General features: G+C 44.2%; 1 protein-coding gene across 1 annotated transcript in view; it reads right to left on the bottom strand.

The window, feature by feature from the left end:
• Positions 1-7,800, bottom strand: part of LOC137547362 (alcohol dehydrogenase 1-like) — a 141,135-nt gene extending 133,335 nt beyond the window's left edge. Inside the window, exon 1 of the mRNA XM_068270888.1 lies at positions 7,700-7,800. Coding sequence (XP_068126989.1) covers positions 7,700-7,717 — 18 coding nt within the window. The 5' untranslated portion in view covers positions 7,718-7,800. The remainder of the gene's footprint in view (positions 1-7,699) is intronic.
• Positions 7,801-14,926: the final 7,126 nt, after the last annotated feature.

The following is a 14,926-nucleotide window of genomic DNA, read 5'->3' as shown; positions in this document are numbered from 1 at the left end:
ACTCCTAACGGAATACCTTGGGGTGTCTTCTTTCTAAAATGGGGTCATTAGTGGGGTTCCTATACTGCCCTGGCATTTTAGGGGCCCTAAACCGTGAGGAGTAGTCTTGAAACAAAAATGACCTGTGAAATCCTAAAGGTACTCATTGGACTTTGGGCCCCTTAGTGCAGTTAGGGTGCAAAAAAGTGCCACACATGTGGTATCGCCGTACTCGGGAGAAGTAGTACAATGTGTTTTGGGGTGTATTTTTACACATACCCATGCTGGGTGGGAGAAATACCTCTGTAAATGACAATCTTTTGATTTTTTTACACACAATTGTCCATTTACAGAGGTATTTCTCCCACCCAGCATGGGTATGTGTAAAAATACACCCCAAAACACATTGTACTACTTCTCCCGAGTATGGCGATACCACATGTGTGGCACTTTTTTGCACCCTAACTGCGCTAAAGGGCCCAAAGTCCAATGAGTACCTTTAGGATTTCACAGGTCATTTTGAGAAATTTCGTTTCAAGACTACTCCTCACGGTTTAGGGCCCCTAAAATGCCAGGGCAGTATAGGAACCCCACAAATGACCCCATTTTAGAAAGAAGACACCCCAAGGTATTCCGTTAGGAGTATGGTGAGTTCATAGAAGATTTTATTTTTTGTCAAAAGTTAGCGGAAATTGATTTTAATTGTGTTTTTTCACAAAGTGTCATTTTCCGCTAACTTGTGACAAAAAATAAAATCTTCTATGAACTCGCCATACTACTAACGGAATACCTTGGGGTGTCTTCTTTCTAAAATGGGGTCATTTGTGGGGTTCCTATACTGCCCTGGCATTTTAGGGGCCCTAAACCGTGAGGAGTAGTCTTGAAACGAAATTTCTCAAAATGACCTGTGAAATCCTAAAGGTACTCATTGGACTTTGGGCCCTTTAGCGCAGTTAGGGTGCAAAAAAGTGCCACACATGTGGTATCGCCGTACTCAGGAGAAGTAGTATAATGTGTTTTGTGGTGTATTTTTACACATACCCATGCTGAGTGGGAGAAATATCTCTGTAAATGGACAATTGTGTGTAAAAAAAATTAACAAATTGTCATTTACAGAGATATTTCTCCCACCCAGCATGGGTATGTGTAAAAATACACCCCAAAACACATTATACTACTTCTCCTGAGTACGGCAATACCACATGTGTGGCACTTTTTTGCAGCCTAACTGCGCTAAGGGGTCCAAAGTCCAATGAGCACCTTTAGGCTTTACAGGGGTGCTTACAATTTAGCACCCCCCAAAATGTCAGGACAGTAAACACACCCCACAAATGATCCCATTTTGGAAAGTAGACCCTTCAAGGTATTCAGAGAGGGGCATGGTGAGTCCGTGGCAGATTTCATTTTTTTTTGTCGCAAGTTAGAAGAAATGGAAACTTTTTTTTTTTTTTTTTTTTCTCACAAAGTGTCATTTTCCGCTTACTTGTGACAAAAAATAATATCTTCTATGAACTCACTATGCCTCTCAGTGAATACTTTGGGATGTCTTCTTTCCAAAATGGGGTCATTTGGGGGGTATTTATACTATCCTGGAATTCTAGCCCCTCATGAAACATGACAGGGGGTCAGAAAAGTCAGAGATGCTTGAAAATGGGAAAATTCACTTTTGGCACCATAGTTTGTAAACGCTATAACTTTTACCCAAACCAATAAATATACACTGAATGGGTTTTTTTTTTATCAAAAACATGTTTGTCCACATTTTTCGCGCTGCATGTATACAGAAATTTTACTTTATTTGAAAAATGTCAGCACAGAAAGTTAAAAAAATCATTTTTTTGCCAAAATTCATGTCTTTTTTGATGAATATAATAAAAAGTAAAAATCGCAGGAGCAATCAAATAGCATCAAAAGAAAGCTTTATTAGTGACAAGAAAAGGAGCCAAAATTCATTTAGGTGGTAGGTTGTATGAGCGAGCAATAAACCGTGAAAGCTGCAGTGGTCTGAATGGAAAAAAAGTGGCCGGTCCTTAAGGGGTAGAAAGCCCTAGGTCCTCAAGTGGTTAAGTAAACACAACAGGTAGTAGGTATATGCAGTGAGCTGGGTTCACTTAACACTACAGGTAGTTATGTGCAGTGATGAGGTGGGTTAAGTAAACACAACAGGTAGTAGTAGGATGCAGTGAGCTGGGTTCACTCAACACAACAGGTAGTAGGTATATGCAGTGAGCTGGGTTCACTCAACACTACAGGTAGTTATGTGCAGTGATGAGGTGGGTTAAGTAAACACAACAGGTAGTAGGTAAATGCAGTGAGCTGGGTTCACTCAACACAACAGGTAGTTATGTTCAGTGATGAGGTGGGTTAAGTAAACACAACAGGTAGTAGTAGGATGCAGTGAGCTGGGTTCACTCAACACAACAGGTAGTAGGTATATGCAGTGAGCTGGGTTCACTCAACACTACAGGTAGTTATGTGCAGTGATGAGGTGGGTTAAGTCAACACAACAGGTAGTAGGTATATGCAGTGAGCTGGGTTCACTCAACACTACAGGTAGTTATGTGCAGTGCTGAGGTGGGTTAAGTAAACACAACAGGTAGTAGGTATATGCAGTGAGCTGGGTTCACTTAACACTACAGGTAGTTATGTGCAGTGATGAGGTGGGTTAAGTAAACACAACAGGTAGTAGTAGGATGCAGTGAGCTGGGTTCACTCAACACAACAGGTAGTAGGTATATGCAGTGAGCTGGGTTCACTCAACACTACAGGTAGTTATGTGCAGTGATGAGGTGGGTTAAGTAAACACAACAGGTAGTAGGTATATGCAGTGAGCTGGGTTCACTCAACACTACAGGTAGTTATGTGCAGTGATGAGGTGGGTTAAGTAAACACAACAGGTAGTAGTAGGATGCAGTGAGCTGGGTTCACTCAACACAACAGGTAGTAGGTATATGCAGTGAGCTGGGTTCACTCAACACTACAGGTAGTTATGTGCAGTGATAAGGTGGGTTAAGTCAACACAACAGGTAGTAGGTGTATGCAGTGAGCTGGGTTCACTCAACACTACAGGTAGTTATGTGCAGTGATGAGGTGGGTTAAGTAAACACAACAGGTAGTAGTAGGATGCAGTGAGCTGGGTTCACTCAACACAAAGCTGCAGTGATGAGGTGATATGCAGTGATGAGGTGGGTTAAGTAAACACAACAGGTACTGGGTATATGCAGTACAGGGTAGTACAATGTGCAGCTCCCTGTCACACACACAGGCAGTCAGTCACTGAATGTGCTGGGCTGCTGGCAGTGGCACACACACTATCAATTAGCAAGGCTGTGCATGCAACAAAAGTGTCAGTTTGACACACAGCAAAAAAAAAAAAAGTACAGGATGAGCTCTGACAAAAGCGTGGGTGCTATAAAGCAATAACAATCAGCCAGGAGCAAACTAAGCAGCCAAGAACCTAACTAATCTGTCCCTAGAAGAACAAGCCTGCAGCAGCTGTCCCTTTCCTCTCACTAGCAGGTACACGAGTGAGTGTAATGGCCGCTGGAGCCTGCCTTATATAAGGGGGGGGGGGGGGGGCTCCAGGGCTTACTGTAGCCTGAATGGCTACAATGTGCCTGCTGACTGTGATGCAGAGGGTCAAAGTTGACCCTCATAGTGCATTATGGGGCGAATCGAACTTCCGTAAAAGTTCGCCTGGCGCAGGCGAACGCGAACCACCAATGTTCGCCTGCAACCGTTCGCCGGCGAACCGTTCGCTACACCTCTACTCACAAATCCCTGTTGATCCAGAGGAAGGCGAAAAACCCTTACAAGGCATGATCCAATTAGCCACAAAAGAGAAAAAAATTCCTTCCAGACTCCAGATGGCAATCAGATAAAATCCCTGGATACACATCATTAGGTATTACCTAGTAATTGTAGTCATGGATGTCTTTCAACACAAGGAAAGCATCTAAGCCCCCATTAAATGCAGGTATAGAGTTTGCCATAACTTCTTCCTGTGGCGATGCATTCCACAACTTAATCACTCTTACTGTAAAGAACCCTTTCCGAAATAAATGGCTAAAACGTTTTTCCTCCATGCGCAGATCATGTCCTCTAGTCCTTTGAGAAGGCCTAGGGACAAAAAGCTCATCCTCCAAGCTTTTACATTGCCCTCTGATGTATTTATACATGTTAATTAGATCCCCTCTAAGGCGTCTTTTCTCTAGACTAAATAAACCCAGTTTATCTACCCTTTCTTGGTAAGTGAGACCTTCCTTCCCACATATCAATTTTGTTGCTTGTCTCTGCACCTGCTCTAAAACTGCAATATCTTTCCTGTAATGTGGTGCCCAGAACTGAATTCCATATTCCAGATGTGGCCTTACTAGAGAGTTAAACAGGGGCAATATTATGCTAGCATTTCGAGTTTTTATTTGCCTTTTAATGCATCCCAAAATTTTGTTAGCTTTAGCTGCAGCGGCTTGGCATTGAGTGCGATTATTTAACTTGTTGTCGATGAATACTCCTAAGTCCTTCTCCAAGTTTGATGTCCCCAACTGTATCCCATTTATTTTATATTGGGCTAGACCATTGGTACGACCAAAATGCTTGACTTTACATTTTTCAACATTGAATTGCATCTGCCATTTATGTGCCAATATAGCCATCCTATCCAGATCCTGTTGTAATATGTCCCTATCTTCCTGAGAGTTGATGATTCTGCCCAATTTTGTATCATCTGCAAAAATAGCAACGTTGCTCACTACTGAATCTACTAGGTCATTAATAAATAAATTGAAGTGCACTGGACCCAGTACAGACCTCTGTGGGACCCCACTACTAACAGTCTCCCATATTGAGTATGATCCATTGACTACAACTCTTTGTTTTCTGTCCATTAACCAGTTCCCTATCCAAGCACACAGACTCTTCCCCAGTCCTTGCATCCTCAACTTTTGCACCAGACTTTTGTGGGGAACAGTGTCAAAGGCCTTTGCAAAGTCCAAGTATATCACATCTACAGTATTCCCAATATCCACATTAGCGTTCACTACCTCATAAAAGCTGAGCATGTTAGTCAAACAGGACCTGTCTTTAGTGAACCCATGTTGATGCTGAGAAATAAGATTGTTTTCTACTATGAAGTCATGTATAGTATCTCTTAGTAACCCCTCTGTTTTCTACTATGAAGTCATGTATAGTATCTCTTAGTAACCCCTCAAATAGTTTGCATACAACTGATGTTAAGCTTACAGGTCTATAATTTCCTGGATCTGATGTTTTGCCCTTCTTAAATAATGGGAAAACGTGGGCTGTACGCCAATCCACTGGGAAGAAAAAGGGGTTTATCTATAACTGAACTTAATTCCCTTAGGACCCGAGGATGCATGTCATCTGGGCCAGGTGCCTTGTCTATTTTTAATTTATTTAGTCTTGCCTTCACTTTTTCCTGCGTTAAGTATTTAATATTACAGTTGGAAGGTTGAGACTCTTCTGCCTCTGTAATTTGCAACAGTGATGTTTCCCTTGTGAAGACAGAAGCAAAGAAAGCATTTAATAACTCTGCCTTACCTTGGTCATCCACCATTGAGCTCCCCCTCCCCCCCCCCCCCCCCTCATACTTTAGGAGTCCAATACATTCAACCTTTCTTTTTTTAGAGTTTATGTACTTGTAAAACTTTTTGGGTTAGATTTGATATCCCTAGCGATTTGATTTTCAGCTTCAATATTTGCCAGGTGAATTTTGATTGGCTTTTGTAGGCTCCACCCACTTTTCTGAATATTAATCCCAGTCACTCATTTACCAACTGTGAAAAGTTTGAGAACCCTACAATTAACAGTGTAAGAATGGCTGCAGTTTACAGTTTTACAGTGAAATTTGTATTTGTCTCCGCCCACTAATGATCCGGCATTGCCCGGGTATGTATTTGGCTGATGTTGGCTGCGCCCACTTTTTCTAACCCTAACACACAATTACTTGATTACTCAATGACCAAATTGTTAATCCCAGTCACCCAGTGATTAACTGTGCAAAGTTTGAGAACCCTACCATAAACAGTGTAAGAATGGCTGCAGTTTACATTTTCCCAGTGAAATTTGCATTTGTCTCCGCCCTCTTTTGGTTATAGGGATAAAAAGTATTCAATATGTTATTCCAGGTAATGTACTATGTGTGTGCCAAATTTCATTAAAATCGATTCAGCCATTGTTTAGTGATTGAGTAACAAACATCCAAACTTTCGCATTTATAATATTAGTGATAGATGCGGTCTTTGGCATCAATATTTTGCACTGAAATTAAATGAATCTGATTGGCTGTGGCTCCACCCCTTTTCTGAATGTGAAACCTAGTCACCCAATGACCAACTGTACCAGGTTTGAGGCTTGTGCCATTAACAGTGCAAGAATGGCAGCAATGGAAAATTCCTCATGAAAAGCAATAAGTGAATTTTGATTGCCTTTTGTAAGCTCCACCCACTTTTCAGAATATTAATCGCAGTCACTTATTTACCAACTGTGCAAAGTTCGAGAACCCTACAATTAACAGTGTAAGAATGGCTGCAGTTTACAGTTTTACAGTGAAATCTGTATTTGTCTTCGCCCACTAATGATCTGGCATTGCCGGGTATGTATTTGGCTAATGTTGGCTGCGCCCACTTTTTATAACCCTAGCACACAATTACTTAATTACTCAATGACCAAATGTGTTTGCTTTGGGGTCTTTGGCATCAATAATTTGCTTTGAAATGAAACAAATTTGATTGGCTGTTTGTGGCTCCACCCACTTTTCTGAATATTAATCCCAGTCACCCAGTGACCAACTGTACCAGGTTTGAGTCTTGTGCCATTAACAGTGCAAGAATGGCAGCAATGTAAATATTCGCCTTGAAAATCAATAGGTGAATTTTGAGTGGCTTTTGTAGGCTCCACCCACTTTTCTGAATATTAATCCCAGTCACTCAGTAACCAACTGTGCAAAGTTTGAGAACCCTACCATAAACAGTGTAAGAATGGCTGCAGTTTACATTTTCCAAGTGAAATTTGTATTTGTCTCTGCCCACTTTTTGGTTATAGGAATAAAAAGTATCTGAGGGCTCGTTTCCACTATCGCGTTGCGAAATCGCTGCGGCAAAATTCGCATGAAAATTTGCATAGATGACGATGTATGCGAATTTAACCATGGCAATGCCGGTGCGCTTTTCCATTGATTTCATGCGAATTCGCATGAAAATTTGCATACCAAAACAGCATGCGAATTTCCTATTAAATACATTAACGGTGATTCGCATGCATTCCACTTGCAGGCGAATTCTGCGGCTCTTTTGTGCGTTTTTTCACCGCTGAAAAAAACGCACCTCAACAACGCTACAGTGGAAACAGGCCCATCCACTTGCATTACATGTGCGAATCCGCATGCGTTGGACGCATGCGGATTCACGATAGTGGAAACGAGCCCTGATATGTTATTCCAGGTAATGTACTATGTGTGTGCCAAATTTCATTCAAATCCGTTCAGCGATTTTTGCGTGATCGAGTAACAAACATCTGAGCTTTCCCATTTATAATATTAGTAGGAGAATATTATATATTATATACACATAAATACAGTATATATATATATATATATATATATATATATATGTGTGTGTATATATATATATATATATATATATATACACATACATCACATACATATATACATATACACCTATATTTATTTCTAAATATGTACCTTTCCAGCTGTTGACATATCTGCTCAGTTGTGGAGAGTTCTCGGAGGTGGAAAAGATGAGCAAAACTTCTGTGTTTTCAGCAGGATCCAGGCACAGTATATATAGACATAATTACTTCTGTTTGACTACACCCCTTAAAGCCACAAGGCCAATGCCACCAGTGATCAGATGACTGACAGACTTATAAGATGCACCAAACACACCCATGCACAGATACACGTCAATGTCTAAAATACTGCTTTGCTTCTCAGAGTAGTTTAGGAATAATTATGCTTACTGTTGGCAAATTATACTTTGCACAGTGCATTTATTATTTTATGTAAAGGTTTGTTGTCATTAGCTTTCTTCTCCCTCAAATCAACAACTTTTCTTAATACATTACTAACGTCTATATTATATTGTGTTATCATCACACAGTATTACTTTATTTTACCATAGCTCCCAACTGTCCCTTTTTCAGAGGGACAGTCCCTTTTTGGGAACCAAATCCCTCTGTCCCTCTTTCTTCTTCATTTGTCCCTCTTGCAGGATTGATGTACAGATCTATGTAAATTAATGAACTGTTCTACTGAAAAAAAGTGTTTAATTAACTATAAACTTTATTCTCATCATTTAAATTGATATATTTCTTATTTTTAGATATTAACCAATTGAGGACCGCAGTGTTAAACCCCCCTAAAGACCAGACCATTTTTCTTTAAAAGGACCACTGCAGCTTTAAGGCCCCCCTGCAGGGCCACACAACACAGCATACAAGTGATTGCCCCCCCCCCCCCCCCTTTCTCCCCACCAACAGAGCTGTCTGTTGGTGGGGTCTGATTGCTCCCCCAATGTTTGTTTGTTTTTTTAATCAATATTTATTTCTTTATTATTTAGATAAAATTACCTATTTTTTTATTTATTTTCCCTAGCTCCCTCCCTTCCTTCCCTCACCAGCCAATCACTGTGATCGGCTGTCATAGGCTTCAGCCTATGACAGCCGATCACCCCTGAGCCTCTCGAAGGGACAGCCATGTCACACGGTTGTCCCCAGTAAAGCCCTGCCTTAGACCGCAGTGCTGTACCGAGTGAAAAGACAGCGTTTTCTCCGTCTAACAGTCTCCTAGCAGTGATCACAGATGGGAGGCTGAAGGCGGAGCTACCAAGCAGAGTCGTGCGTGCATTAGCGTGTGCGATCTCCTGCAAAACAGGCCCCAAGGACTTTACGTGATCGGCGTTAGGCGGTCCTGGGGCTGCCACCGCAGTCACGCCCTTCGGAGTGACGAGTTTGGCAACAAGTTAAAATGAAGGAAAACTAATGGTATGAGGGCCAGTGTGATTTGAATGATAGTACTACATTTTTGGTTTCTAAATTCTTTATGGTATGCATGATGAGGGGTGTGGTGGGGGTGTGGTTAGAGGTGTGTCAGGGGCATGTCTTAAAGCATCCCTATTTCTTATCTCAAAAAGTTGGGAGTTATGGTTAGAGTTGGGCCGAACGGTTCGCCTGCGAACGGTTCCATGCGAACTTCAGTGGTTCGCGTTCAGGTCCCGCAGGCAAACTTTTGCGGAAGTTCGGTTCGCCCCATAATGCACCATGAGGGTCAACTTTGACCCTCTACATCACAGTCAGCAGGCCCAGTGTAGCCAATAAGGCTACACTAGCCCCTGGAGCCACTCCCCCCTAAAAAAGGCAGCCAGCGGCGGCCATTACGCTCACTCGTGTGCCTGCATTAGTGAGAGTAGGGCGAGCTGCTGCAGACTGTCTCTCATAGGGAAAGATTAGTTAGGCTTAGCTTGTTCCTGGCTGCATACCTGTTCTGTTCAGTGAGCCCAACCATACCTGTTCTGTTCAGTGAGCCCACTGGATACCTGCATACCTGTTCAGTGAACCTGCCACTGCATACCTGTTCTGTGAACCCACCACTGCATACCTGTACTGTGAACCCACCACTGCATACCTGTTCAGTGAACCCACCACTGCATACCTGTTCAGTGAACCCACCACTGCATACCTGTTCAGTGAACCCACCACTGCATACCTGTTCAGTGAACCTGCCACTGCATACCTGTTCAGTGAACCCACCACTGCATACCTGTTCAGTGAACCTGCCACTGCATACCTGTTCTGTGAACCCACCACTGCATACCTGTACTGTGAACCCACCACTGCATACCTGTTCAGTGAACCCACCACTGCATACCTGTTCAGTGAACCCACCACTGCATACCTGTTCAGTGAACCCACCACTGCATACCTGTTCACTGAACCTGCCACTGCATACCTGTTCTGTGAACCCACCACTGCATACCTGTTGTGTTCAGTGAACCCGCCACTGTATACCTGTTCAGTGAACCTGCCTCTGCATACCTGTTCTGTGAACCTGCCACTGTATACCTGTTCTGTTCAGTTAACCCGCCACTGCATACCTGTTCTGTTCATGAACCCGCCACTGTATACCTGTTCTGTTCAGTGAACCCCCCACTGCATACCTGTTCTGTTCAGTGAACCCGCCACTGTATACCTGTTCTGTTCAGTGAACCCGCCACTGCATACCTGTTCTGTTCAGTGAACCCACCACTGTATACCTGTTCAGTGAACCTGCCACTGCATACCTGTTCTGTGAACCCACCACTGCATACCTGTTGTGTTCAGTGAACCCGCCACTGTATACCTGTTCAGTGAACCTGCCACTGCATACCTGTTCTGTGAACCCGCCACTGTATACCTGTTCTGTTCAGTGAACCCGCCACTGCATACCTGTTCTGTTCAGTGAACCCACCACTGTATACCTGTTCTGTTCAGTGAACCCGCCACTGCATACCTGTTCTGTTCAGTGAACCCGCCACTGTATACCTGTTCAGTGAACCCGCCACTGTATACCTGTTCTGTTCAGTAAACCCGCCACTGCATACCTATTCTTTTCAGTGAACCCGCCACTGTATACCTGTTCAGTTAACCCGCCACTGCATACCTGTTCTGTTCAGTGAACCCGCCACTGTATACCTGTTCAGTTAACCCACCACTGCATACCTGTTGTGTTCAGTGAACCCGCCACTGTATACCTGTTCTGTTCAGTGTACCTGCCACTGCATACCTGTTCTGTGAACCCACCACTGCATACCTGTTCTGTTCAGTGAACCCACCACTGCATACCTGTTCTGTTCAGTGAACCCACCACTGCATACCTGTTCAGTGAACCTGCCACTGCATACCTGTACTGTTCAGTGAACCCGCCACTGCATACCTGTTCTGTTCAGTGAACCCGCCACTGTATTCCTGTTCAGTGAACCCGCCACTGCACTCTCGCCATGGTGCGCACCAGTCCAGCACGGCCGTCACTACACAAACAGCTGTTTGCGGTGCGTTACACGGTGAGTTTGGTGTGTCAGTGTGAAGCAGTACCTTAATTACACTGCCTGATTGATGTATACACATGCAAGATGTTTTAAAGCACTTTAGGCCTGTCATTTAGCATTCAATGTGATTTCTGCCCTTAAAACGCTGCTTTGCGTCAAATCCAGATTTTTCCCGGGGACTTTTGGCATGTATCCCACTCCTCCACCTGGGGGTCCAGGTGTTAGACCCCTTGAAACATCTTTTCCATCACTTTTGTGGCCAGCATAATTTTTTTTTTTTCAAAGTTCACATCCCCATTGAAGTCTATTGCGGATCGCGAACTTTTACGCGAACCAAACCTTACGCGGAAGTTCGCGAACCCTGTTCGCGAACCTAAAATCGGAGGTTCGGCCCCACTCTAGTTATGGTTTACATTATTATTACTTAGTATTAGGGGCTCATAATCATATCCTTGCCATAGTCATAGGTTAATTGTACTCTAGGGCCAATTTTAAGCAGGATCCAATTAATTTATCTGTATGTTTTTGGTATTTTGGTGGAAGTCGGAGTGCCCAGAGGAAACCTACACAGATATAGACATTTGGCAAAAATGTTTTTCTAGGAGTGTGTACATTACATCATCATTATTATTTATTTATATAGTGATGACACTTTCCACATAGGTTTTAGTGTTGGGCGAACATCTAGATGTTCGGGTTCGGGCCGAACAGGCCGAACATGGCCGCGATGTTCGGGTGTTCGACCCGAACTTCGAACATAATGGAAGTCAATGGGGACCCGAACTTTCGTGCTTTGTAAAGCTTCCTTACATGCTACATACCCCAAATTAGCAGGGTATGTGCACCTTGGGAGTGGGTACAAGAGGAAAAAAAATATTTGAAAAAGAGCTTATAGTTTTTGAGAAAATTGATTGTAAAGTTTCAAAGGAAAAACTGTCTTTTAAATGTGGAAAATGTCATGTTTCTTTGCACAGGTAACATGCTTTTTGTCGCCATGCAGTCATAAATGTAATACAGAGAAGAGGTTCCAGGAAAAGGGACCGGTAACGGTAACCCAGCAGCAGCAGCACACGTGATGGAACAGGAGCAGGCGCAGGAGGAGAAGGCCATGCTTTTTGAGACACAACAACCCAGGCCTTGCATGAGGACAAGAAGCGTGCGGATAGCATGCTTTTTACCGCCATGCAGTCATAAATGTAATAAAGATAAGAGGTTCAATAAACAGGGACCGGGCGTCAACGCTAACCCAGCAGCAGCAGACGTGATGGAACAGGAGGAGGCGCAGGAGGAGAAGGCCACGCTTTCAGGTGCAACTCAGGCCTTGCATGAGGACAAAAAAATGTGTGCGCAAAGCAATGCAATGAGTAGTTTTCAGGACACAATGGGCTATTTGGAGGAGCTATTCCCACCCCCACAATCTTCTACCTGTGAAAGGTCAATGGAACAGCCACAAATGTTGTGCCCGGATTCACAACCTTTTTCTGTGGAAAATGCACCTCGCACTGAAATGCAAGGCGAGGCCGAGGATGAACATGACGTCAACAACTCAACATGACGCAAAATGGGGGCGGAACAGAAAGCTGCTTTCAATGTTTTGAAGGCCTTTATTGCCTCCGGTGGCCAGTTAGATGCATCATTCATCACACCCAAATCCCAGAGCAATGTGTGCAGGAATTTGAATCTCAGGAGGTGTACCGAGATCATCTGGACAAGTGACCAAGTGACAAAGTGACTAGTGACAAAGTGACAAAATGACAAAGTGACAAAATGACAAAGTGACAAGTGACAAGTGACAAAATGACAAAGTGACAAAGTGAGAAGTGACAAGTGACAAAATGACAAAGTGACAAGTGACAAAGTGACAAAGTGACAAGTGACAAGTGACAAAGTGACAAGTGACAAAATGACAAAGTGACAAGTGACAAAGTGACCAGTGACAAAGTGACCAGTGACAAAGTGACAACTGACAAAGTAACAAAATGACAAAGTGACAAAGTGACCAGTGACAAAGTGACAACTGAGAGGTTGTTCTGGGGAGCTCCACTGCACTCAGTCGCATATGAGGAGAGGTCTCGTCGGGACTGCTGATCCTCCTCAGCTTGCTCAAAGCCTTGAGGGTTCCTGAAGATCCTCTGCTTGGAGTTCGCCGGGGTTCAGCTTGGTGTCGGGGTCGGCGGCGTCCTCCTCACTCCAACGTGGCAGATCTTCTGTTGAAGGAAAAAAAAAAAACATTGTTAAAAGTCCAGTACCGCTTCTGAAGGACTCACCAAGAGATGCAGGAGCGCTTCAATCCAGCGCACCATCGCTCGCTGGGTGATGTCCCTGCCTACGCGCTGGAATTCTACGCTGCACATGCTAGCACGCTTTTGCGCAGTGCCGAGGCGCATTCCAGCAGCTAGTAGCTACCAAGCTTCTGTGGATCTGATTGGGCCACCATGTTGGATCTCTGCCAAGTCCTCCAAAATTTTGAGCAATCCACGTTGCGTGACTGAGCAGTGACAACTCTACAGTCAGCATTACAATACCACTGCTGTGTTTACTGAAGAAATCAATGTTGAAGATGGAAACCGCTGGCATGATGCAAGTGGGGGATTCTGAAGATGAAAACGATCAGCGTGATGATACCAACATCAGGCAACCTGCCTCAGGAAACGCTGGTCCCAGCTATGACAAAGAACAGGACGAGGAACAGCTGGAGTTGGAGCAGGAATTGGATGCCCCCACTGCCGAGGGACAGAGCGGTGCACGTTGGACTTCCACAATTTAGCGGGAAAGGACAGCAGAAGAGGAAGAAAGTGATGCTGGTGACGAATATGGTGCATCACAACAATCACAACGCTTACAAGAACATGAAGATAGAGGAGTCTGGCAGGACTCTCTGGCACACATGGCTCAATTCATGCTAGACTGCATTGAACGCGGCCCGCGCATTATTCACTATTCATTATTATTCATTATTCTGGAATCTGGACAACACCAATTACTGGGTTTATACCCAGTTTATACAAACACAATGTTAAAAAACTGATTGAAGAAAGTGTCAGACAGGTCAAAAATGGAACAATTCCAGCAGGCCCTTGAGGATGGAGACTTTAGAGAGGAGATTGACATCTTCCTCCTTCTCTAGCCAGTTGTACGCCGACAGACTGACTTCAGCAAACCCAGGAGGACCAGGAGGGCAGCAAAGAACACAAGCTGCTGCTAGTGCCCAAAATGGAATGGTATTGGCAGTGTCCTTGGAGTGGGAACATTTTCTGACACCCATGCAGCAGCCCACAGAACAGCAATCGGGCAGTTCCACGTCCTCCAACACCAATCGCCTAGAGAAGATGGTCAAGGTCCAGGACTACATGTCAGATGGCGTAGCTGTGTTGAACAATCCATCTGCAGACAGACGGTGAGTGTGACAGGCAGCACAGAAGGACCATGGCAACTCACTCATAGTACCACAGTTTGATAGTGCTGCCCAAAAAATTATATGGATCCGTGGACCCGGGCACTGCAGGCAGTACTGGGAAGTGGGAACGCAGATTTTAGTACCTAAACACACGATACAACATGTTTTCCGGGGTCGGACTCTGAGGCACATACAGATGGTCCCGATCATCATCCTCATCATACAACTCTTCTCCTGAGTCTGACCCACCCACCACCTCTGCCACCCCAACATCCCCAGACACAGACCCCTCATCGTCCTCAACATTAACTTGGGATGCTGGCCTGAGCCCGACCTCCTCCTCCACATCAGGCCCCATCATCTCCTCAATGGCAGCCCTCATTAATCGTTCTGGCGACGGACCGATGGACACAACATTCTCCTCCGGAGAGGGCTGCTGCTGACCACTGGCTGCTGTAGTGGATGTTATAGCTTGCGTGGGGCGTTGGCT

Source organism: Hyperolius riggenbachi, chromosome 1 (genome assembly GCF_040937935.1).
Source record: "Hyperolius riggenbachi isolate aHypRig1 chromosome 1, aHypRig1.pri, whole genome shotgun sequence".
Taxonomy (NCBI): domain Eukaryota; kingdom Metazoa; phylum Chordata; class Amphibia; order Anura; family Hyperoliidae; genus Hyperolius; species Hyperolius riggenbachi.
Note: the sequence above shows the minus strand (reverse complement) of the source record. Positions and strands in the feature narration are given on the sequence as shown.